The sequence below is a fragment of the Armigeres subalbatus genome, chromosome 2, assembly GCF_024139115.2.
Source record: "Armigeres subalbatus isolate Guangzhou_Male chromosome 2, GZ_Asu_2, whole genome shotgun sequence".
Taxonomy (NCBI): Eukaryota; Metazoa; Arthropoda; class Insecta; order Diptera; family Culicidae; genus Armigeres; species Armigeres subalbatus.
In genome coordinates this window covers 236,954,000-236,978,655 of record NC_085140.1, presented here as the reverse complement: position 1 = coordinate 236,978,655, position 24,656 = coordinate 236,954,000, and the positions used below count along the sequence as shown (strand labels likewise).

The 24,656-nt window shown below is 44.2% G+C and overlaps 1 protein-coding gene across 1 annotated transcript; it reads right to left on the bottom strand.

Moving 5' to 3' along the window:
• Nucleotides 1–1,382: 1,382 nt before the first annotated feature.
• On the bottom strand, nt 1,383–23,692 carry LOC134211949 (titin-like). The gene is given in 18 exon segments (XM_062689361.1): nt 1,383–4,009; nt 4,011–4,100; nt 4,103–4,221; nt 4,224–5,184; nt 5,271–5,345; nt 5,347–6,402; nt 6,404–6,558; nt 6,561–6,920; nt 6,923–7,168; nt 7,171–7,333; nt 7,335–7,584; nt 7,586–11,319; nt 11,321–11,348; nt 11,350–11,371; nt 11,429–11,526; nt 20,866–20,966; nt 21,035–21,187; nt 21,254–23,692. Coding segments are annotated over 18 exon segments (11,946 nt in total). The 5' UTR covers nt 23,162–23,692; the 3' UTR covers nt 1,383–1,582.
• Nucleotides 23,693–24,656: the final 964 nt, after the last annotated feature.

The window sequence follows — 24,656 nt, the reverse complement described above, 5'->3', positions numbered from 1 at the left end:
TAATTATATTTTGTGCAATGATCTCAACTGCTTCACTTGTAAACAATACACTAAACAGATGTAATTTATCAACTATTACCCCGATTAAATCGGCTATATAAACACTACTTGATCCATCGATTGATACGTCAATCTAAATAATGTCTAAGAGCCACCCGACTAAATAGGTTGTCCATGCATATGATTTGGTCAGCACCAGATTTAGTTGGCATTCATGATGGTTGATTTTCACTACACCCGATTTCGTCGGTGAATAAACAGTTGATTTCGTCGACACCTTGATTGGCACCCGATTTCGTCGGAGATAAAAACAGTTGTTTTCCTCGGCACCCGACTTCGTCGGTGTATCAGGAAATTTTCCATCTGTCAAATGTTTTATGGGGTAGTGGCAAAACTCCAACGAGGCCTGGATGCCCTGACAGAGTATCTCACCAGCTGGAAGATCTGTATCAACGCGGCGAAGACCCAGGTCATTATTTTCCCCCACTCTAAACCACATAAACATGTTTCGCCTAGGGACTGTAAAATCATCCTCAATGGCACGACTGTGGAATGGGCCAATGAGGCCGACTACCTTGGCTTGACCCTCTACAGCAAGCTTATCTTCAGGCAACAGGTTGACAAGACGGTGACAAAGTGTAACGTCTTGTTGAAACTACTGTATCCTTTGATTAACCGTCGGTCGTCATTGTCCCTGAAAAATAAGCTTGCTGTCTACAAGCAAATCATCTTCCCTATGATCGAATACGATATCCCGGTCTGGGAGAGCTGCGCTAAAACCCACCACCTCAAACTTCAACGAGTCCAAAACAAATTCCTGAGGATGATCCTCAACACCCCTCCCAGGACAAGAGCATCCGAGGTCCACCGTCTGGCTGGGATAAAAATCTCACATGAACGCTTTGATGAGTGTAAAGAAAAGTTTAGGGTCCGTTGCTTGCATTTGGATCAGGCTCCAATTAGGGCGCCAGTTCCAATCTATCATTTTTTTAATTAAATTTTTTTAATTTCATAACGCCTCCTAAAGGCCGTCATGAAATATTATATTTTAAAACTCAATATAACAATATATAAAAAAAAACTAATCAGAATTGGAGGGCCAAGCCGACCGATCACTGTATATGTAAAAAATAATTGTAGAACAAAAAAAAATGATTAAATAAAGAAGAATTTTACTACTACTGCTGCATTTCATTACGAAACAGGAACCTACGGAACCTAAAGTAAGATCTCGGTCCGACTTTATCTAAGGAGATTTTAGTGGCGTACGGACGTGTTTCCAAACAGACATAAGGCTTAATAAAGCGAACCTTCAATGAATTTTAGGAATTTGTAATTGAAATCCATTTGGATATGTATCTCGAATAAAAACACAACGGAAGTTTCATTCGTATATTTATTTTATTTCAAAAGCGAAGCCATAAAATTTGTATAACATATATTAGTTTAACAAATAAAAAAGTATCCATCAAGCACAGAATATTTTGTCATATTTATTCACTTTATCAATATAAAGTAAGCATCAACAAGCAGCTATTAATGCGTTAGGCAATTCGTCAGGATTGTCGAAATAATAACGGAATCATCTTCTATCGTGCATGTAGTATGTATGCTGCTTAGTTACTTTCGAAATCTTATGATTATCATTAATGGCATGGGCGGGGCATCGGCCGTCGTTCTGTTGAACATACTGCATCTTGTACGAACTTGTTCCGTGGAATTTGTTATCATCTCCGAACGAAATGCTGGATGCATTGGACTTCGTGGAGCTCTTCGTCGTGTTCAACGCAGCATGGTAGTCACGCAAAACTTTAGTTTGTTGCATGTTGCCTGAATGCTGTCCGATGGTGCTGCTGCTAGTGGTGACATTGGTCGACGTGTTCAACGTAGGCGGAGGACAGGGTTGCAGTTTTGCGCGAGAGTTGATCGTTCCAGATTCTATGGTTTTCAAATAGTTCTGCATTCGAGAGTCTGCAGACTCTTTTTCGCGACGGTGCAATGAACTGTAGCTGGTTCGATTCGTTGTAGAATACATGGCACTGTCGTTCAGGTTAGAGATGCTCTTCCGCTGGATGGACCCTGAAACGCTCATACTACTAGCGTTCGATGGGTGAACATTGGATTGCTGTTGTCGACATAATATAGAATTACCGGCATTTTCCGATGAAAACGTACTCTTTCGATTGTAGAGCTTCTCGTCACCATGAGTGGCGGAGTCATGAGACATAATCTGGGAGATTTGCTTCGAGTCTGTTCGCTTCGTTTCACTACTTTCTGTCTTCGATGATTTCGTCACAGATGTTGATCCGGAATGTGTTATATTATCTACAGACTTGCTATGTGCCCCATTGACTGTTGAGGCTATATTGCTGCCCTTACCCTCATTACTTGTCACATGAACCAATTTTCCCCCTATAATCTTGGACGTTGTTGAATGCTTGGAAATGCTCGAATTTTCCTCTCCGAGATGAATACTGGAACTACCACGTTGTTGGTTTCGACCCGTCTTATGCGAATTATCTGTGCTATCAGAAGAATCCTTAACATATACCAGTTTACCACCTACGAGCTTCGTACTTTGGCTGCTACTGGAATGCTGACTTATATTACTATTAGAGGAAGATTTGATGACCTGCTTGGAAACAGCACTACGTTTATCTGATTGAACATCGTGTGTATTGGAGACCTTCTCAGTTATGGTTCTAGTGACCCATTTTCCTCCCACCAGTTTCTTTACTTGCACCTGAGTGGTACCATCATCAACTACTGTTCTTCCACCTTTATCAACACCATTCCTGTACTGGTCCTGCTGAGCACTCGATCCATGTATTATATTGTTCTTCGAACGTTCTTTTCCGGTGATGGTTTTCGTGGAGTCGTAGCCTTGCAATGACACTTTTCCATCGAATCCAGACGATCGTTTCTCATTGAACGATTTATCAACCTTAACCACTCCATCCTCAACAACCTTCTCGAGTCCTGACTGATGGGCGACTGTTTTGTCCGTGACGACATTTCCATCGATAATTACACGCTGACTTGCTGAAGAAGCGCTCGATCCTGAATAATGCTCGTGCGATGTAGCACGTCCTGCAGGTGTACCATGTGAATCGTCCGATGAGAAGACAATATTCTGAATGGTAGACGACGTTTTATGGTCTGATGTCTTGCCAGATATATGTTGTTGTGACGATATCTTCTGCTGTACATCCGATTGCGGCACAACATTTTTCGATGTATGAAGTTGATGATGTCCGTGGTGTTCATGGAGTTCGCCAGAATGAATAACCTTCTGGGATGTGGTCGACGATGAATAAGCAGTTGATGTAGACGTTTTTCCACTGGTAAGATGTTGCGAGGATACATTATTATGGTGATTGTCAGTTCCTTGCCTAGTGCTTTTGATCGTTTCAGACGTAATATTTACATCATGAGGGCCATGTCCAAGAGGAACTCCAAACGTTGTGTCCGATGTATGAATAATATGCTGACCTGTAGACGATTTTGATGTTTTGTGCGTTGCATGTTGTTCCTGAATGTTCGTACCCTGAATTATATTTTTCATTGATTGAGTATGCGCTGACGAAGTTCCTCTCATCGAAGTCTTTTCAACTGTTCCAGAATGAATGCGTTCTTGAGTATCTTTAGATATAGTCTGTCCGTCAACATTCTGAATTGTTCTCGAATCGATAATGTTCTGAGCCAGATGCTGCTGATTCACATCAGCTTGGTGGATGTGCGAAGTTGAAGAAGTGATTTGTTTCTGGTGCCGTTCGGATGCAAGCGACAGACTAGTATTGTCTTTTGTTTCAGATGTAGTTATTGTTTTACCTGTAGGTTTCGGCTTGTCGCCTTTGAGAATCGTTGTCACCGTTTGAGTGGTTACCATTACAGCACCATCCAAAATACCATTCTCATGAACCTCTTTAATCTCCGCTTCTTTACGCTGTTTCTGTTCTTTGTACTGCTTCAATGAATGGAACTCGCCTTCTATATAAAGATTGTCTTGAGGTTTTCACTTGTTTTGGCCTCTCAGCTGGTTGATAGCCCGGTTTTTCCATAGGCCTTTCAAACTCACCTTCTGGTTTAAGGTTGTCTCCATGGCGTATCGGTTTTGTCTTTCTCCCGGTTGATATTTCGGCTTATCAGGTACTTGGAAGGTACCTTCCGGTTTCAAATTATCTTCAGGTCGAACCTGTTTAGGGCGGTCGGCGGGCTTGAATTGTAATTTTCAGGACGTTCAAACTCTCCTTCGGTGCGAAGGTTATCTCCATGGCGAATAGGTTTCTGTCTCTCTCCTGGTTGATACTTTGGCTTTTCCGGTGTTTCAAATGACCCCTCTGGTCTCAAGTTGTCTTCTGGGCGCACTTGTATCGGACGTTCTGCAGGTCGGAATGCAGATTTTTCAGGACGCTCGAAATTGCCTTCAGGCTTCAGGTTATCACCATGGCGAATGGGCTTTTGTCTCTCACCTGGCTGATACACCGGTTTCTCGGGAGATTCGAATGTACCTTCGGGCTTCAGATTGTCTTCTGGGCGAATTTGTTTTGGACGCTCAGCTGGCTGGTATGGTGCCTTCTCAGGACGTTCGAATGCTCCTTCTGGTTTTAGATTATCGCCGTGACGAATTGGTTTTTGACGCTCTCCAGGCTGGAATTTCGGCTTCTCAGGAGATTCAAATGAACCTTCCGGTTTCAGATTATCTTTAGGAATTACTTGCTTAGGCCGTTCTGCAGGGCGGAACTGAGTCTTTTGAGGAGTGGTAAATTCTCCTTCCGGTTTAAGGTTGTCTTCAGGCTTTATAGGTTTTGGTCGCTCACCAGCTATATAAACTGTTTTTTCCGTGCGATCAAATGTTCCTTCTAGATGTAAGTTATCTTCATGGCGAACAATTTGCGATCGCTCTACCTTACCCAGATGTACAGGCTGGGGACGTTCAAATTCACCCTCAGGTCGCAAGTTATCTAATGGACGTACTTGCTTCGGCCTTTCAGCAGGCTGGAAACCGGGTTTTGCAGGGCGTTCAAAAGACCCTTCAGGTTTCAAATTATCTTCCGGTTTAACCTGTTTTGGTCTCTCAGCTGGTCGATATTCAGTTTTCTCAGGAGTGGTAAAATCACCTTCTGGTCTGAGATTATCGTCCGGTTTAATCGGTTTCGGACGTTCACCAGCAATGTAAACAGACTTTTCAGTTCTCTCGAAAACCCTTCCATATGCAAATTATCTTCATGTTTAACTATTTGAGATCTTTCAACCTTGCCGATTGTTACATGTTGTGGTCTCTCGAATTCGCCTTCCGGTTTGAGATTATCTTCTGGGCGAACCTGTTTAGGCCGCTCAGCAGGGTCGGAATGGAGCCTTCTCAGGTCTCTCAAAATCTCCTTCAGGTCTGAGATTGTCATCATGGCGAATGGGCTTCTGTATCTCTCCTGGTTGATATTTTGGTTTGTCATGTGACTCGAATGCTCCTTCTGGTCTCAGATTATCTTCTGGTCGAATCTGTTTTGGTCGCTCAGCTGGTCTAAATGGAGCTTTTTCAGGACGTTCAAAGCCTCCTTCCGGTTTGAGATTGTCCTCTGGACGAACTTGTTTTGGACGCTCTGCTGGACGGAACGGAGCCTTTTCAGGCCGTTCGAAATCACCCTCTGTTCTGAGATTATCGTCGTGACGAATGGGCTTCTGCCTTTCACCTGGCTGATATTTTGGTTTTTCAGGCGACTCGAATGCTCCTTCAGGTTTGAGATTGTCCTCTGGTCGAATCTGCTTCGGACGCTCAGCTGGTCTAAATGGAACCTTCTCAGGGCGCTCGAAATCTCCTTCCGTTCTAAGATTGTCATCGTGGCGGATGGGTTTTTGTCTCTCACCAGGTTGATATTTTGATTTTTCTGGTGACTCAAATGCTCCTTCGGGTCTTAGATTGTCTTCCGGACGAACTTGTTTTGGACGCTCTGCTGGACGGAATGGAGCCTTTTCAGGCCGTTCGAAATCTCCCTCTGTTTTGAGATTATCGTCGTGACGAATAGGCTTCTGTCTTTCACCTGGTTGGTATTTTGGTTTTTCAGGTGACTCGAATGCTCCTTCAGGTTTGAGATTGTCCTCTGGTCGAATCTGTTTCGGGCGCTCAGCTGGTCTAAATGGAACCTTCTCAGGACGTTCGAAATCTCCTTCCGTTCTTAGGTTATCATCATGACGGATAGGTTTCTGTCTCTCACCTGGTTGGTATTTGGGCTTCTCGGGTGTTTCGAAAGCTCCTTCTGGTTTAAGATTGTCCTCTGGACGAACCTGTTTTGGTCGCTCAGCTGGTCGGAATGGTGACTTCTCGGGTCTTTCAAAATCTCCTTCTGGTTTGAGATTGTCATCATGACGTATCGGCTTCTGCCTTTCACCTGGTTCGTATTTTTGGCCTTTCAGGGAGACTCAAAGCGCCTTCTGGTCTAAGATTGTCCTCTGGTCTAATCTGTTTCGGGCGTTCAGCTGGCTTAAATGGAACCTTCACTGGACGCTCAAAATCTCCTTCCGTTCTAAGATTGTCATCGGGGCGTATGGGTTTTTGTCTTTCCCTGGTTGATATTTTGGCTTCTCAGGTGATTCAAATGCTCCTTCTGGTCTGAGGTTGTCTTCTGGACGAACTTGTTTTGGACGCTCAGCTGGTCGGAATGGTGACTTCTCCGGTCTTTCGAAGTCTCCTTCCGGTTTGAGATTGTCGTCGTGACGGATAGGTTTCTGTCTCTCGCCTGGTTGGTATTTCGGTTTCTCAGGCGTTTCGAAAGTTCCTTCAGGTTTAAGATTGTCCTCTGGACGAATCTGTTTTGGCCGCTCAGCAGGTCGGAATGGAGCCTTTTCAGGACGCTCAAAGCCGCCTTCAGGTCTCAAGTTGTCGTCGTGTTTAATTGGTTTAGAACGTTCACCAGCCACATAAATAGTTTTTCGGTTCTTTCAAAGGTTCCTTCAAGGAATAAGTTATCTTCGTGACGGATTACTTGTGATCGTTCTGCTTGATGATAAACTGATGGCTTAGGACGTTCAAAATCTCCCTCAGGTCTGAGATTGTCCTCAGGACGCACCTGTTTTGGACGCTCTGCAGGTCGGAATGGAGCTTTCTCAGGGCGTTCAAAGTCTCCTTCTGGCTTAAGGTTATCATCATGACGGATAGGTTTCTGTCTCTCTCTGGTTGATATTTCGGCTTCTCAGGAGATTCAAATGTACCTTCTGGTCGAAGATTGTCCTCCGGTCTAACCTGTTTCGGACGTTCAGCTGGTCGGAATGGAGCCTTCTCAGGGCGTTCAAATTCGCCTTCTGGTTTGAGATTGTCATCGTGACGTATAGGCTTCTGTCTCTCCTGGTTGATATTTCGGCTTCTCGGGAGATTCAAATGCTCCTTCTGTTCTCAAATTATCCTCTGGTCTGACCTGCTTTGGACGTTCAGCTGGACGGAATGGAGCCTTCTCTGGACGTTCAAAGTCGCCTTCCGGTCTTAGGTTGTCGTCGTGTTTAATAGGTTTCGAACGCTCACCAGCCACATAAACGGTTTTTTCAGTTCGCTCAAATGATCCTTCAAGGAATAGATTATCTTCGCGCCGGATAACTTGATCGCTCTGCTTGATGGTAAACTGATGGTTGAGGGCGTTCAAAATCTCCCTCAGGTCTAAGATTGTCCTCTGATCTGACCTGTTTCGGACGCTCAGCTGGTCGGAATGGAGCCTTCTCAGGACGTTCAAAGTCGCCTTCCGGTTTGAGATTATCATCGTGACGTATAGGCTTTTGTCTCTCCCCTGGTTGGTATTTCGGCTTCTCAGGAGATTCGAATGCTCCTTCTGGCCTAAGATTGTCTTCTGGTCTGATCTGTTTTGGACGTTCAGCTGGTCGAAATGGAGCCTTCTCAGGACGTTCAAAGTCGCCTTCCGGTCTGAGATTATCATCGTGACGGATAGGTTTCTGTCTCTCCCCTGGTTGGTATTTCGGCTTCTCGGGAGATTCGAACGCTCCTTCTGGTCTAAGATTGTCCTCTGGTCTGACCTGTTTCGGACGCTCAGCTGGTCGGAATGGAGCCTTCTCAGGACGTTCAAAGTCGCCTTCCGGCTTGAGATTATCATCGTGACGTATAGGCTTTTGTCTCTCCCCTGGTTGGTATTTCGGCTTCTCGGGAGATTCGAATGCTCCTTCTGGTCTAAGATTGTCTTCTGGTCTGATCTGTTTTGGACGTTCAGCTGGTCGGAATGGAGCCTTCTCTGGACGTTCGAAGTCGCCTTCCGGTCTCAAGTTGTCGTCATGTCTAATAGGTTTTGAACGTTCACCAGATACATAAATAGTTTTTTCGGTTCTCTCGAACGACCCTTCAAGGAAAAGATTATCTTCACGTCGAATAACTTGCGATCGCTCTGCTTGATGGTAAACTGATGGTTGAGGGCGTTCAAAATCCCCCTCAGGTCTCAGATTGTCCTCTGGTCGAATCTGTTTCGGACGCTCAGCTGGTCTAAATGGACTCTTCTCAGGACGTTCGAAATCTCCTTCCGGTCTGAGGTTATCATCATGACGGATGGGCTTCTGTCTCTCACCGGGTTGGTATTTTGGCTTTTCGGGCGATTCAAATGCGCCTTCTGGTCTCAGATTGTCCTCTGGTCGAATCTGTTTCGGACGCTCAGCTGGTCTAAATGGACTCTTCTCAGGACGCTCGAAATCTCCTTCCGGTCTGAGATTGTCATCATGTCTAATTGGCTTTTGTCTCTCACCTGGTTGATATTTTGGCTTTTCGGGCGATTCAAATGCGCCTTCTGGTCTCAGATTGTCCTCAGGTCGGATCTGCTTCGGACGCTCAGCTGGTCTAAATGGACTCTTCTCAGGACGCTCGAAATCTCCTTCCGGTCTGAGGTTATCATCATGACGGATGGGCTTTTGTCTCTCACCGGGTTGGTATTTTGGCTTTTCGGGAGATTCAAATGCGCCTTCTGGTCTCAGATTGTCCTCTGGTCGGATCTGCTTCGGACGCTCAGCTGGTCTAAATGGACTCTTCTCAGGACGTTCGAAATCTCCTTCCGGTCTGAGGTTATCATCATGACGGATGGGCTTCTGCCTCTCACCGGGTTGGTATTTTGGCTTGTCAGGAGACTCAAATGCGCCTTCTGGTCTCAGATTGTCCTCTGGTCGGAACTGCTTCGGACGCTCAGCTGGTCTAAATGGACTCTTTTCGGGACGCTCGAAATCTCCTTCCGGTTTGAGATTGTCATCATGTCTAATTGGTTTTTGCCTCTCGCCCGGTTGATATTTTGGCTTTTCGGGCGACTCAAAAGCGCCTTCTGGTCGTAGATTGTCCTCTGGTCGGATCTGCTTCGGACGCTCAGCTGGTCTAAATGGACTCTTCTCAGGACGCTCGAAATCTCCTTCCGGTTTGAGATTGTCATCATGTCTAATTGGCTTTTGTCTCTCACCGGGTTGATATTTTGGCTTGTCAGGAGACTCGAAGGCGCCTTCTGGTCTCAGATTGTCCTCTGGTCGGATCTGCTTCGGACGCTCAGCTGGTCTAAATGGACTCTTCTCAGGACGCTCGAAATCTCCTTCCGGTCTTAGGTTATCATCATGACGGATGGGCTTCTGCCTCTCACCGGGCTGGTATTTTGGCTTGTCAGGAGACTCAAATGCTCCTTCTGGTCTCAGATTGTCCTCTGGTCGGATCTGCTTCGGACGCTCAGCTGGTCTAAATGGACTCTTTTCAGGACGCTCGAAATCTCCTTCCGGTCTGAGATTGTCATCATGTCTAATTGGTTTTTGCCTCTCGCCCGGTTGATATTTTGGCTTTTCCGGTGACTCAAAAGCGCCTTCTGGTCTCAGATTGTCTTCTGGACGTATCTGCTTCGGACGCTCAGCTGGTCTAAATGGACTCTTCTCAGGACGCTCGAAATCTCCTTCCGGTCTGAGGTTATCATCATGACGGATGGGCTTCTGCCTCTCACCGGGCTGATATTTTGGCTTGTCAGGAGACTCAAATGCTCCTTCTGGTCTCAGGTTGTCCTCAGGTCGGATCTGCTTCGGACGCTCAGCTGGTCTAAATGGACTCTTTTCAGGACGCTCAAAATGTCCTTCCGGGTTGAGATTGTCATCATGTCTAATTGGTTTTTGCCTCTCGCCCGGTTGATATTTTGGCTTTTCCGGTGACTCAAAAGCGCCTTCTGGTCTCAGATTGTCTTCTGGACGTATCTGCTTCGGACGCTCAGCTGGTCTAAATGGACTCTTCTCAGGACGTTCGAAATCTCCTTCCGGTCTGAGGTTATCATCATGACGGATGGGCTTCTGCCTCTCACCGGGCTGGTATTTTGGCTTGTCAGGAGACTCAAATGCGCCTTCTGGTCTCAGATTGTCCTCTGGTCGAATCTGCTTCGGACGCTCAGCTGGTCTAAATGGACTCTTCTCAGGACGTTCGAAATCTCCTTCCGGTCTGAGATTGTCATCATGTCGAATTGGCTTTTGTCTCTCACCAGGTTGATATTTTGGTTTGTCGGGAGACTCGAAGGCACCTTCTGGTCTCAGATTATCTTCTGGGCGTATCTGCTTCGGACGCTCAGCTGGTCTGAATGGACTCTTCTCAGGACGCTCGAAATCTCCTTCCGGTCTGAGATTGTCATCATGTCGAATTGGCTTTTGTCTCTCACCGGGTTGGTATTTTGGCTTGTCAGGAGACTCAAAGGCGCCTTCTGGTCTCAGATTGTCTTCTGGTCGGATCTGCTTCGGACGCTCAGCTGGTCTAAATGGACTTTTCTCAGGACGCTCGAAATCTCCTTCAGGTCGGAGATTGTCATCATGTCGAATTGGTTTTTGTCTCTCGCCTGGCTGATATTTGGGCTTGTCGGGAGACTCGAATGCTCCTTCTGGTCTCAGATTGTCCTCTGGTCGAATCTGTTTCGGGCGTTCGGCTGGCCTAAATGGACTCTTCTCAGGGCGCTCAAAATCTCCTTCCGGTCGAAGGTTGTCATCATGGCGGATTGGCTTTTGTCTTTCACCAGGCTGATATTTTGGCTTTTCAGGAGTTTCAAATATTCCCTCGGTTCGTAAATTATCCTCTGGACGAATTTGTTTAGGTCTCTCTGCCGGTTGGAAAGACGTTTTCTCTGGTCTCACAAAATCACCTTCCGGTTTCAAGTTATCTTCATGACGGATGGGCTGTTGTCTTTCAATTACAACGCTGGATTGTTTCAGTCTTGCAATGTCAACATTTTCAAAATCTTCTTTGGTCCACGTGAGTCTCCGGTTGGAGACGTTCTGTTCAGTGCTGCTTCGCTCAATGGATGAAGACTCCACGCGACTTAGATAATCCTCGGCGTCTTCTTTTTGTCCAAGTCCGACGTCGAACGAACGTGCTCTTCATTAACTTGAGAGGATTCTGGAAAAAATGGTACTTGAAACACAAATTTAAATTACATGAATATTAGAGAACTACCTTGCTGATAGAAGTTTTCTGTAGTACTAACAGTAGCAAGCTTTGATGACGACGTTTTCTGAGTTGTTCCACTACCGCAGTTGAAGCAATTGTGACGACTGGAAATGCAAAAAAGCAAACATTAGTTGAATAAGCGACTCTTATTGTACACACCAAACTATAAAATTATCAAAGTGTGTGACTAGATAGATTTAATTTTCCTTGCTGAATGCTGCAAAATGCATCAACGAGGAAGTCCAATTGTAAATCTTATTGTAGGTAATTACTTATTATTTAGCATACAGCTTTAGAACTCTGCCTACTATCTGATATTATAACGTCAGCATTCATAATTACAATGATTGGATGCTTATTTTCAACGCTGCATACATTGATGCTTTTAGTCTAGTTAAAGTGCGCTGACTCCACCCCTCTGTCTATCGATCAGCTGTATTTAATCCTCTAAAAACTCATGTGTTTCAAGTTAGAAATTTAATAACCAAAAAATAATAAATAATAATTAATTGTGCAATTGGGCAGAAGTTGCGGACCAAAAACAAAATGGTGCCGACAACCGACCACCTTCCCCTATCATAATACTCCTGGAGCAGTTTTCTCGGAAATAGCCATATCTTTGCCTATTCCTGACAAATTCTCTAACTTCAGCCAGAATTGGATGATAAATTAGTTCAAGTTTCTGGCATGAAACATGATGAAAACACAAATACATGACAAGCAGATGAATACATGTATTTCAACATACTCTCGCAACACATTTCCAATGTCCGCAGTTTAATCTAGGATTAAGGTTAAGGATAACAAAAATGAAGGAATTTCTGGGCTTGATGGTTTCGGTTTCATTAAAACCAGAGTTTTTTTAACAAAATTATTAAATTAAATCAAATTCAAATCCAATACAAATCCAATTCAAATACAATTCAAATTGAATCCAAATCCTATTAAAATCCAATCCGAATACAATCCAAATCCAATCTAAACCAATCCTAATCCAAATCCATTCCAACCCCATTTAATCCAATCCAAATTTAATCAAAATACAGTCCAAGTCCAAAGTTAAGTACAAATCTAAGTACAGTCCAAATGAAATTCAAATCCAATCCAAATCGACTCCAATCTCAATGCAATTCAAATCCAATCCAAATTCAATTCAAATCAAATCCAAATCAAATCCAAATCCAATCCAAATCTAATTCAAATCCAATCCAAATAAAATTTAAATCCCATCCAAATCCTATCAAAACCAAACCAAATTCAATCCAAATTCAATCTAAATCCAGTCCAAGTCAAACCAATCCAAATCTTCTCCAAATGCAATTCAAATTTAATCCAAAGCCAATTCAAACTCAATCCAAATCCAAATCCAATCCATATCCAATCAAAATCCTACCCAAACCAATCCAAATTAAATCCAATTGTAATCCAAATTCAATATAAATCCAAACGAAGTCCAACCAATCCAAATAAAATCCAAATTCAGTACAAATCAAATTCAAATCCAATTCAAATCTACTCCAATCTCAATGCAATCCAAACAAAAATCAATCTGAGTCCAATCCAAATCAAATCCAAATCCAATTCAAATCCAATATAAATTCAAATCCACATCCAATCCAAATCCCATCAAAACCAAACCAAATTCAATCCAATCCAAATCCAAATACAATTCAAATTCAATCTAAATCCAATCTAATTATTATTATTATTTATTCAGACTAAGGCCGAAGTGGCCTGTGCGGTATATAAGAGTCTTCTCCATTCGGCTCGGTCCATGGCTGGCTACACGTCGCCAACCACGCAGTCTACGGAGGGTCCGCAAGTCATCTTCCACCTGATCGATCCACCTTGCCCGCTGCGCACCTCGCCTTCTTGTGCCCGTCGGATCGTTGTCGAGAACCATTTTCACCGGGTTACTGTCCGACATTCTGGCTACGTGCCCGGCCCATCGCAGTCGTCCGATTTTCACGGTGTGAACGATGGATGGTTCTCCCAACAGCTGATGCAATTCGTGGTTCATTCGCCTCCTCCACGTACCGTCCGCCATCTGCACCCCACCATAGATGGTACGCATCACTTTCCTTTCGAAAACTCCAAGTGCGCGTTGGTCCTCCACGAGCATCGTCCAGGTCTCGTGTCCGTAGAGGACTACCGGTCTAATGAGCGTTTTGTAGATTGTCAGTTTGGTACGGCGGCGAACTCTATTCGATCGGAGCGTCTTGCGGAGTCCAAAGTACGTACGATTTCCAGCCACTATGCGTCTCCGAATTTCTCTGCTGGTGTCATTTTCGGCAGTCACCAGTGAGCCCAAGTACACAAATTCTTCTACCTCGATTTCGTCACCACCGATGCAAATTCGCGGTGGGTGGCTCAGATTGACTTCTCTTGAGCATCTGACTATCATGTACTTCGTCTTCGACGTGTTGATGACTAGTCCGATCCGCTTAGCTTCCCTCTTCAGTCTGATGTAGGCTTCCTCCATCTTCTCAAAGTTACGTGCCATAATATCTATGTCGTCGGCGAAACCAAATAGCTGGACGGACTTATTGAAAATTGTACCACTCGTGTTAATCCCTGCTCTTCGTATTACCTTCCAAAGCGATGTTGAATAGCAAACACGAAAGACCATCACCTTGCCGTAACCCTCTGCGGGTTTCGAAGGGACTCGAGAATGCCCCTGAAACTCGAACTACGCACATCACCCGATCCATCGTCGCCTTGATCAACCGTATCAGTTTATCCGGAAAACCGTGTTCGTGCATTAGCTGCCATAGCTGGTCCCGATCGATTGTATCATATGCGGCTTTGAAGTCGATGAATAGATGATGTGTGGGCACGTTGTATTCGCGGCATTTCTGCAGTACTTGGCGAATGGCGAACACCTGGTCCGTGGTGGAGCGTTCGCCCATAAAACCCCGCCTGGTACTGCCCCACGAACTCCCTTGCAGTTGGTGCTAGTCGACGGCATAAAATTTGGGAGAGTACCTTGTAGGCGGCGTTCAGCAATGTGATTGCGCGGTAGTTGCTACAATCCAGCTTATCGCCCTTTTGTAGATGGGACACACGACACCTTCCATCCACTCCTGCGGCAAAACTTCCTCCTCCCAAATCTTGGTAATGACCCAGTGCAGCGCTCTAGCCAGTGCCTCACCACCGTGTTTAAATAGCTCTCCTGGTAGTTGGTCAACCCCAGGGGCTTTGTTGTTCTTCAGCCGGCCAATCTCCTCCTGGATTTCCTGGAGATCCGGAGCCGGGAAAATTATGTCCTGCGCGCGTTCTCCCAGGTCCATCACCATACCGCCATCTTCGTCTGCCACATCGCCATTCAGGTGTTCTTCGTAGTGCTGCCGCCACCTTTGGATCACCTCACGCTCGTTCGTAAGAAGGTTCCCGTTTATGTCCTTACACATATCAGGCTGTGGCACGTGGCCCTTACGTGAACGGTTTAACTTCTCATAGAACTTTCGTGTGTTATTAGCGCGGTACAGTTGCTCCGTTTCTTCACGGTCTCGATCTTCCTGCTGGCGCTTTTTCCTCCGGAAAATCGAGTTTTGTCTGTTCCGCGCCTGTTTATATCGTGCCTCGTTCGCCCTCGTGCGGTGTTGCAGCAATCTCGCCCATGCTGCATTCTTCTCTTCCACTAACTGCTCACATTCGCCGTCATACCAGTCGTTTCTCTGATCCGGGGCACCGTGCCAAGTGCAGCGGTTGCGGTGCTACCAATGGCGGATCGAATATCTCTCCAGCCATCTTCAAGAGACGCTGCGCCTAGCTGCTCTTCCGTTGGGAGTGCCACTTCCAGCTGCTGCGCGTATTCTTGGGCTAGTCTACCGTCTCGTAGCCGCCCGATATTAAGCCGCGGCGTCCGACTTCGACGCGTGTTGTACACCGTTTTTGAGCGCAGGCATACTGCAACGAGGTAGTGGTCGGATTCAATATTCGCACTGCGGTAAGTGCGGACGTTCGTGATGTCGGAGAAGAATTTACCGTCGATTAGAACGTGGTCGATTTGGTTTTCCGTTTCTTGGTTAGGTGATTTCCATGTGGCCTTGTGGATATTTTTGCGGGAAAAAAGGTGCTTCGGACTACCATTCCGCGGGAGGCTGCGAAGTTTATGCATCGTTGGCCGTTTTCATTCGATACGGTGTGCAGACTATCCGGTCCGATGACCGGTCTATACATTTCCTCCCTTCCTACCTGTGCGTTCATGTCACCGATGACGATTTTAACGTCCCGCAGTGGGCATCCATCGTATGTCTGCTCCAGCTGTGCGTAGAACGCTTCTTTCTCGTCGTCGGGTCTCCCTTCGTGGGCAGTGCACGTTGATGATGCTATAGTTGAAGAAACGGCCTTTAATCCTCAGCTTGCACATCCTTGCGTTGATTGGCTGCCACCCAATCACGCGTTGGCGCATCTTACCCAGCACTATGAAGCCGGTTCCCAGCTCGTTGGTGGTGCCACAGCTTTGGTGAAGGTAGCCGCTGGATGCCCGCTTCTCCACACTTTCTGTCCAGTCCAGCAAATCTCCTGCAGCGCCACGACGTCGAAGTTGCGGGATGTAATTCATCGTAGATCATCCTGTCGCAACCTGCGAAACCTAGCGACTTGCAATTCCATGTTCCAAGCTTCCAATCGTGATCCTGTATTCGTCGCCTAGGTCTTTGCCGATTATATCGAGTCGCATTATCTCTTATATTGTTCGTAATGATTGGTTTTCTAGGCGGCTTATTGGGCCTGCGCAAACCTCCTGTCTCGTCGGAGGGCCGTCGTGTCAGGGCTGTTTAGCGTCCCACCTAACACCAGGACTTGGGCTTGTGCGCTTTGAGCGGCACACGGTCGCTTTGGTGGGGCCTACTTGCGGATACATGCAGCTTTTTATAGAGGTTTAACAGGGCCCACTGTCAAACCCCACCACATCCTAGGCAAGCCCCACAACTCGCAGATGGCCTGGGGAGGGATCGTCAAGCCCTTGGACATAGTCCCTGCTGCCCTGGTAATCCAATCTAAATCAAATCTAAATCAATCTAAAATTAAGTCCAAGTCCAACCAATCTAAATCCAATCAAAAGGAAATCCAAATCCAATACAAATACAATACAAATCCAATCCAAATCCAATCCAAATTCAATCCAAATCCAATCAACATCCAATCCAAATCATTCTTCTTCTTCTTCTTCTTCTTATTGGCATTACATCCCACACTGGGTCAGAGCCGCCTCGAAGCTTGTTCATTAAGCACTTCTACAGTTATTAACTGCGAGGTTTCTAAGCCAGGTTACCATTTTTGCATTCGTATATCATGAGGCTAGCACGATAATACTTTTATGCCCAGGGAAGTCGAGACAATTTCCAATCCGAAAATTGCGTAGACCGGCACCAGGAATCGAACCCAACCACCCTCAGCATGGTTTTGCTTTGTAGCTGCACGTCTTACCGCACGGCTAAGGAGGGCCCCTGATCCAAATCATATTCAAACCAAACCAAATTTAATCCAATCCAATCCAAATTCAATACAAATCAAACTCAAATCCAATCGAAATCGACTCCAATGTCAATGCAGTTCAAATCCATTAAAAAAACAATCCGAATCCAATCAAAATCCAATCCAAATCTGATCCAAATCCAATCCAAATCTGATCCAAATCCAATTTAAATCTAATCCAAATCTAATGCAAATGCAAATCCAATTCAAATCCAATCCCAGACCAAATTCATATACAATCCAATTCAAATTCAATCTAAATCCAGTCGAAGTCCAACCAATCCAAATTCAATACAAATCAAATTCAAATCGACTCCAATCTCAATGCAATCAAAAATCAATCCAAATCCAATTCAAATACAATCCAAATCCAATTCAAATTCAATCCAAATCCAATCCAAATCCAATCCAATCTAAATTCGATGCAAATCCAATCCAAACCTAATCCAAATCCAATCAAAAACTAATCGAAATCTAATCCAAATCCAATTCAAAACCCCATCCACATCCAATCCAAATCCTATCCAAACCAAACCAAATTCAATCCTTTCCTTTTTGTTCACTTCCTTTTCCGTCAGGTGCGTGATGAGAAAGGATGCGAAGGCGATGGCACAAATCTCCCAAATTGGGTGAACGTGCCCTGGAGCCGGCGTTCTAATACCTGTCTAGTGTCTAGCGTACTGGTTTTGTAGGGTCAAACCTCACCGAAGAAAGTGGTTACCCTCCAATACATTTTTCGAACTAAATCTTTTACATGCAGTGAAATTGCACAAATCGAGTTTCAGACATAGTACTAAAATTGTGTTTCTGGACCTTAGGGGCCCCATACACGCTCCGACATGTTGTACTACTTTGACTCCGCCCCCAGGAAATTTCCTGGGTCGGGTGGAGTCAAAGTTGTACAACATTAGTTTTAGCAAAGATTTTAATTTTAAAGTAAATCGGAAGACTGCGGTTGGCCGGGTACGTAGTCAGAATATCGGACAGTAATCCGGTGAAAATGGTTCTCGACAACGATCCTACGAAAACAAGGAGGCGAAGACTTTTGTGTACTGCAGAGGCCACTCCGGCCTTAGTCTGAGCTTTGAGCTTGAGCTTGATTGACTGTCCGTAGTTGCTACTCCATTATGACCAGATCAGCTGTTCTTGCACAGGGAACCAACAGATGTTTGCTTGGGACTAGCACACATCTTCAATGTACAAGTGCTGGTGATCTCATTTGTTAGGTCATACTGGCGCCTGCCACGTCAGAATGCAAGTCAATGTAGGGAAGGGGAAGGAAATGAGAATACAATCACTCGCTCACTCTAAGCCGCATATACCTCCGCACCTGCCACGAGTTCAAGCGGAATTTGTTGTAATTTTTGGGTTAGGTTTGAGAGGCAGAGGTCCGTCTTGGTTAACAAGCTACCAATGTGATAGATAGAAGAAAGCAACTGATGGAATTTCTAATTGGATGAAACTAGCTCTATAGTTCAATTCTAGCAGATTACTGTTAGAATACTCAAGTTTTAAGGTATAGGAATTGTAATGGAAACGGTATGGAAGTCCATTTCCAGTTCTAGCGATTGCTAGAACATGAGAAATAAAGAGAAAGATACAAAGTAGGAGAATGGAACGGACCTGGGGTTGAAGCCACGACCTTCTGCGTATGAGGCAGAAGCAGTAGGCACATGACTACCAAGCCCGTTATACTGCAGAGGCCACTCCGGCCTTAGTCTGGTAATAAAAAAAAAGAAGCGTTGAAATGGAAGATACGGTGCGCTTCAACGCGCCGATATGAAGGCAACGATGTGCCACGCGTTGCTGTGTTAAAATAGTTCGACCGCCATCCGTTGTAGTGCTTTAGTCATGATCGCCTGTTTTTAGCAAAAGTGGACTATATTGTTAATATAGAATATTTGGTTACAGCCTATGGTCCAATGCACCGAGTTCATCATTGACGTTTGAGACGGGCGCTGTTTACTAAGAATGAATACTTTTTCATTCATCGAGTTCATGCAAGTGTTCATTTTTAGTAAACAGCGCCCGTCTCAAACGTCATTGTGTTCATTCGGTGCATTGGACCATTCAGATTACACAATTTATCATATTACTAAATATTGTGTTAAAGTGGAAACAAATATCCTGAGCCAGCTATTCCAATATGAGCGTTTGATTAGCTCTTGGGCTTCCACTCAGCACAAACGGTATTGGAGTAGTTTGGATTCATGTCGACAAACAAAATTGTATATCCGAGAACCATCTCCGGTAGTAGCAAACTATTTAGCTAATCTGTCTAAACAGAATTGCAGTGTCTTAGTCAAGGCCTTGACAGGTCACTGCCGATTCATACCGTGCAAATTCATATTTCGGACGCTTAATGGATTTGTGAGATTGACACGGGCTAATCACACAAACTATTAACTAATTCCTTTTGAACACAATCAAATCCAAAACGTAAGGGTCACATCATATGAATGTCTGTTTAATATTCAGTCCTCTCAGTCTAGAACATTTACTATCATTGGAAACTTGAGATTCCTGTTGAAATCTAACTTCGGACACTTGCACGCACTGATTCATTTTTTGGGACATTTTAAACTAGAACTTCGGACAGCAAATTAAAATAAATCCGGGAGATAAAGTTTTTATTTTCCTCCATAATCTGTCATGTACGACATTTAAATAAAATAACTATGGTTGAAGTGTATTAATATTGAATTTAAACATGCTGTATTTTGAATGAGCTCAATGGCACATTTCTAGAGAAATATTTCAAAAATACTCCCATATAAATTCTGGTGTCCGAAGTTTGAATGCGTCCGAAATATAAGTTTACACGGTATTTGTTTACAGCCTATTCCGACTATGCCATTTATCATAATAATATTGTGTTAAAATGGAAAAAAATAATGTAAGGGGATTGGCATCAAGTTATTATTTATCATAGCTATTATAGCCTATTCGGATTACGCCATTTATGATAATAAATAAAAGTTAAACCCAGCCACCCTTTAGCATACAGTGCAAGTGCTAAAAGTGCTAGAAAATCGTACCTTGGAAACAATCGTAGCCTTAGCTTTGAAGATAACACGTGCAACATTTTGAATATATTCAATGTTGCCATGGTACTTTCGAAACCACGATTATTGACCAATTTTAAAGCGTTCCTAGAACTTGGTGATAAAAACCAAAATACATTACAGGGCAATTAATATGTATCTTAATATAACTAAGAAAGATAACATTTATAAAATCATTACCAGACATACTACGAATTCCATCGGAGGATAAACTAGCCCCAGTTTACGCAGTATAATATTTATATGAGGTCCCAAATTGTAGCAAACAACCTTCATTACATCATTATGTTTCCACTGCACGTATTAAACCAGCCTTATTCCACCGGTTCAGTTGCAGCCGGCTCGACCACATAGGATACGGCCGAGTGCAAAAAAAACGAAGAATGAGTAAACAAAACAGAAAACCTAAATGATGACGACATGGCCTGTAAACGATCTGCGATGATGACGACGATGATGTCATGCAGCCGATCGCACTGAAAATGTAAATTAACAACACAAGTAGACTCGGTATCTATAAACCGCCAACGCCACAGTTTGTCTGATCAACACCCAGTTTGCAACGGTCCACCAATGATCATACCGAACATGACCAAAATGGAACATCACCAACGTCATGCAAATCACGCAAACTCACAGCTCACCAACGCTTACAGCGCCCCCAGCGGTCTAGTTCTTCCGAGTCTACCCCCGTCGATGTACAGAGGCGATCTCAATTGACCATTTATGGGAGTGTTATACTGTGCGCTGTAGTTGACTGGCAAAACAGGTTTCGCTTTGGTGCCCGAGGCTTCGGCACTCGTTGGCGTCGTCGAGTCAGAGCGTGGATGTTATTCATTGAGGTACGTTTCTCGGTGAATTCATTTGCGTGGTCGTTCGTCGGTCATAAATACTCACCCACAGGTACAGATCTCACAGATGCATTGCTCCTTGACAACTTTCTCGGATTGGCGATTCAGCTTATTAAGATCACTTCTATCTTTGATGATGACTTTATCCTGAAATTAATGCAATGAAGTTCAGACATGGCTCACGTCTTCTCATTGGCCTAGCGTGAAGTACTTACAACTGTGTCTATAGACTGTAGGTTCTTTACTCGCTCCGACTCATTCAATTCGGTGCGACCCCTGCTTTCTTCAAGGTAACTTATTTTTTCCAGCACATCTGTGTGCTTTTTCTGATCTACTGTCGTCCATTGCTTAGTTTTCGCATCATAAACCTGCACATTAGAATGTTATTGTTAGAAACTATGAATGGAACTAAAAATCAACATTATAGCACATACCTTGGTTAATTGGATCGTTGTTGTAATGTTCGCCAGTTCGGGGCGTTCCACCTCAAGTTCGTGAACGATTTCCTCGGGAATAGAAACAGTGATGTCCTTTTCGAGGATGGTTTTCTGGTCAACCAGCTCCCAACGTTTCGTTTTCGGATTAAACAGTTTCGCTTCGAAAGATGTTCGCGTGACATTTGTTACGTCATCCTGAATATCCTGGATAATCACATCCTTGGGGACAATTTTCTGGTCGATCAGATTAAGGCGTCTCACCTTCTCGTCGTAGGTCTTGCGCTTCAGGATGGAGGAGTTAGATTCGCGCTGCTCGTAGAAATCGGTGACCTTCTTGCGGGAGCTACTTTTCTCGTCCATTTTCTCAAAATGGGAAGAACTTTCGTACGTTTTAGTGCTTTCAGCATGCTGATTCAGGTGTGAGGAAGTGTCTTGAGATGATTCTGTGGCTAATTGCGTGCTTTGAATCGTATTTCCCAAAGAGTCATGCGCTGAAGACAAACTGCTGATTGTATGCGCGGAGACGTCTCTAGTTAACATGTTATTGTCTACTTGCTGACTTGAGTCTTGGATTTTATAATTTTCTAGAGACGTGGAATCTATTACAGAACTCTTTAAGTTTGTGTTTTGATGAGCACTGGTAGATTTATTGGAACTCGATGAGATCTTCTGGTCTGATGCGGATGTAGACATGTACGTAGATGAGCTGGACGTGGCATGTTTAGAATCATGAGTGCTAGAGCTGCTTTGAATCACGTTTTCACCGGAGGGTCCAATATATGTACCACCACTAGTTTGGAATGTTGACGACGAAAATCCTTGGGCAGACTTTGACGATGACTTCGTGTTGGTGATTTTATTACCGGCAGAATCATAGATGATCTCTGTTGTTGGAGCATTTTTCTCCGCCATAGAGTAGCTCTGACTGTCGGCATAGTGCTTTCCGCCTGAACCATCAACGTGATAAGTGCTAGATTGTTGTAAAATGGAATGATCTCCTCCCAAGTCCCTTAACTGACTCCCGATTGTCAGCTTTGTGTCTTTTGCATTGGAATCTGACTTTAACATTTTTATATCGGCACTGTCCGAATGGAATGTTGAAGAATCCAGGATCGTATTCGACGTGGATGACGATTGTGTTTTCGATGATGTCATGTTGCTTGATTTCATTAACGAACTACTCGTTTGCTGCGCGCTAGAAGAACTTTGATCACTTATCATTTTTTCACTACTGCTCATCGAAGACTGATGCGTTTTTATGGCACTGTTATTAACTGTGGAACTGGAGCTGCCACTTTGCACCATTTTGCTACTGGACATGCTTTTTGATACACTCGATACGTTCCCACTGATATGGCTTTTCGTCGAACCTTGAATGTCTGATATTGTTGCTTTCGCTACTTCGTCGAAATTGGTCAAAGCTTCGCGTAGTTCTTTGTCACTTTTGGAACTATCACTGACTTTTTGAACGGTTGAAATACGTTTTGTTGAGTCAACCGTGTCACTGGCTATATACTTTATTTCTTGAATTATATTATCGATTTGTTTCGACCCAATCTGACTTTTCGATTCACTGAACTTGTGACCCTGTTGCGATTCTTTTACACTTGTGCCCCCGCCCATGCTGGTCTTTGATTCACCCATTTTTTGCGACATATCGTGTGCACCACTAACTGCCACATGTTCAATCACATTTTTACTAGTTGAACTGGACGACGCTTTTTGCGTTTTACTGCTACTGCTAGTGCTGCTGCTAGTATATGTCGTGGAAGAACCTTGCTGATGTACATCCGTACCAGTTGTACTGAGCTCCGTTCCACCAGCTACAGAGTGAACCATTTTTTCAGAGTCAATCAAACTCTGACTCTTCAACTTATCCCGTTCATCACGCTTTTTAATTCCCATCTTGTAAACACTTTTACCCCAATCGTTTTAATCGATTTGTAATCACTTATGTAAATTTTTCTCAGATGTATTCAATTAATTTAAACACTTATAGCTCAGCACTTTGCATCACATGCCATGCATCCGCATCAAGTAGGCACTTGCTAATCTATTCAGAAAATTCTCCGCCTCCGCTGTTATTTGCTTTTTCACCCGCAACTTCTCTCAGATTGCTATGATGAGGTAATTCGTTTCAGTTGCTCCACAAAAACGCCACAAAAGTATCACTTTTTCCTCAATCTTCTTAGTAGAAGGTAATTTATAGGTACACTACACTAGCTGCGCGAACCGTCACGGCAAGTCCGGAGAGAGATCACTTGTTCACTGTTCCACGAGTACGACTCAACTAAGCGGAGTTTTCGAAATTCATTCAATTAAATATCAACCCGCGAACTCGGTGACTGTCGCGCGAAGGTCTTTTCAATCTACGGACGGACCCAACCCGAGAACAGATCCGCGCGAGAGACTGCTTGATCGAATGAGTGGGAACGTTCGACACCTACGTACTTTGCGTGTGGTGACAGCGATTAAGCTCTTCTTTCGTTTTAAGGCATGGAGTGACTGCTTTACAAGTTTTGATCAGCGCCAGCGCACTAGCGTCGACCGATTCTGCCGGTGACTCAAATCGAACTGAAAACTGTCCACTTAGGTCCGAAGCGGCACCGGCGCCGCGTAAAACGTCGCGAAAATGAACCCTCCGTATTCTCTCCATGCTCAGTCGCGTGATTCTCGATCAAATAGTCAACAGGTTCATCAACCGATCTCGCGAAATACTCAACCAAGCGCGCGCTCGCACATCGCATCTCGCTAACAAAAGTCATTCCACCCACAGACTCCGAGACTCCCAATCGATTCATGCCGGGAAGAGATAAAACACGAAACTTTTCACCTCTAAAAGGAAAAATAGCTTCACCGCTCGGTGTCGTTTATACTCTCTTTGGAAGTCGGCTGCGCGGCGGTAATTTATTGCACATTACTCAGCTTGTCGCGGCGATGTCGCCGTTGAGCCGACATGTAGGTAGTACAGGCTATGCATTATTCGTGGATCTATAAATAGAGACTTGCGTAAACGAACCTTTTATCCAGTAGTCTGTATTGATACGAAAGTATCGGTCCGGGAAGAAATGGCTTTCTAAATGCACAATACGGTAAATAATGTGTTTGCACAGTGAAAAACATATCTGACACTTCAGCAATTGATTCATGTTAGGGTTTTTAGCAAAAAATGTTAGGGATTGATTCTTTTCATTAATATATGCCAAAAGAAAATATTTTCTCTGTTTTTTGTCTTCCTCATACACGTTGGAAGTGTTTGTATAAGGCTGTAGAATCACACTCAAAAAATAAAATCACAATCGGAAATCTGGAAATTTGCTTCAATGCATCAAAATTATTGTAAAATAATCTGATGGAATCAATGGAATCTATCTCCATAAAGTGCTATTTTCTTGCTCAT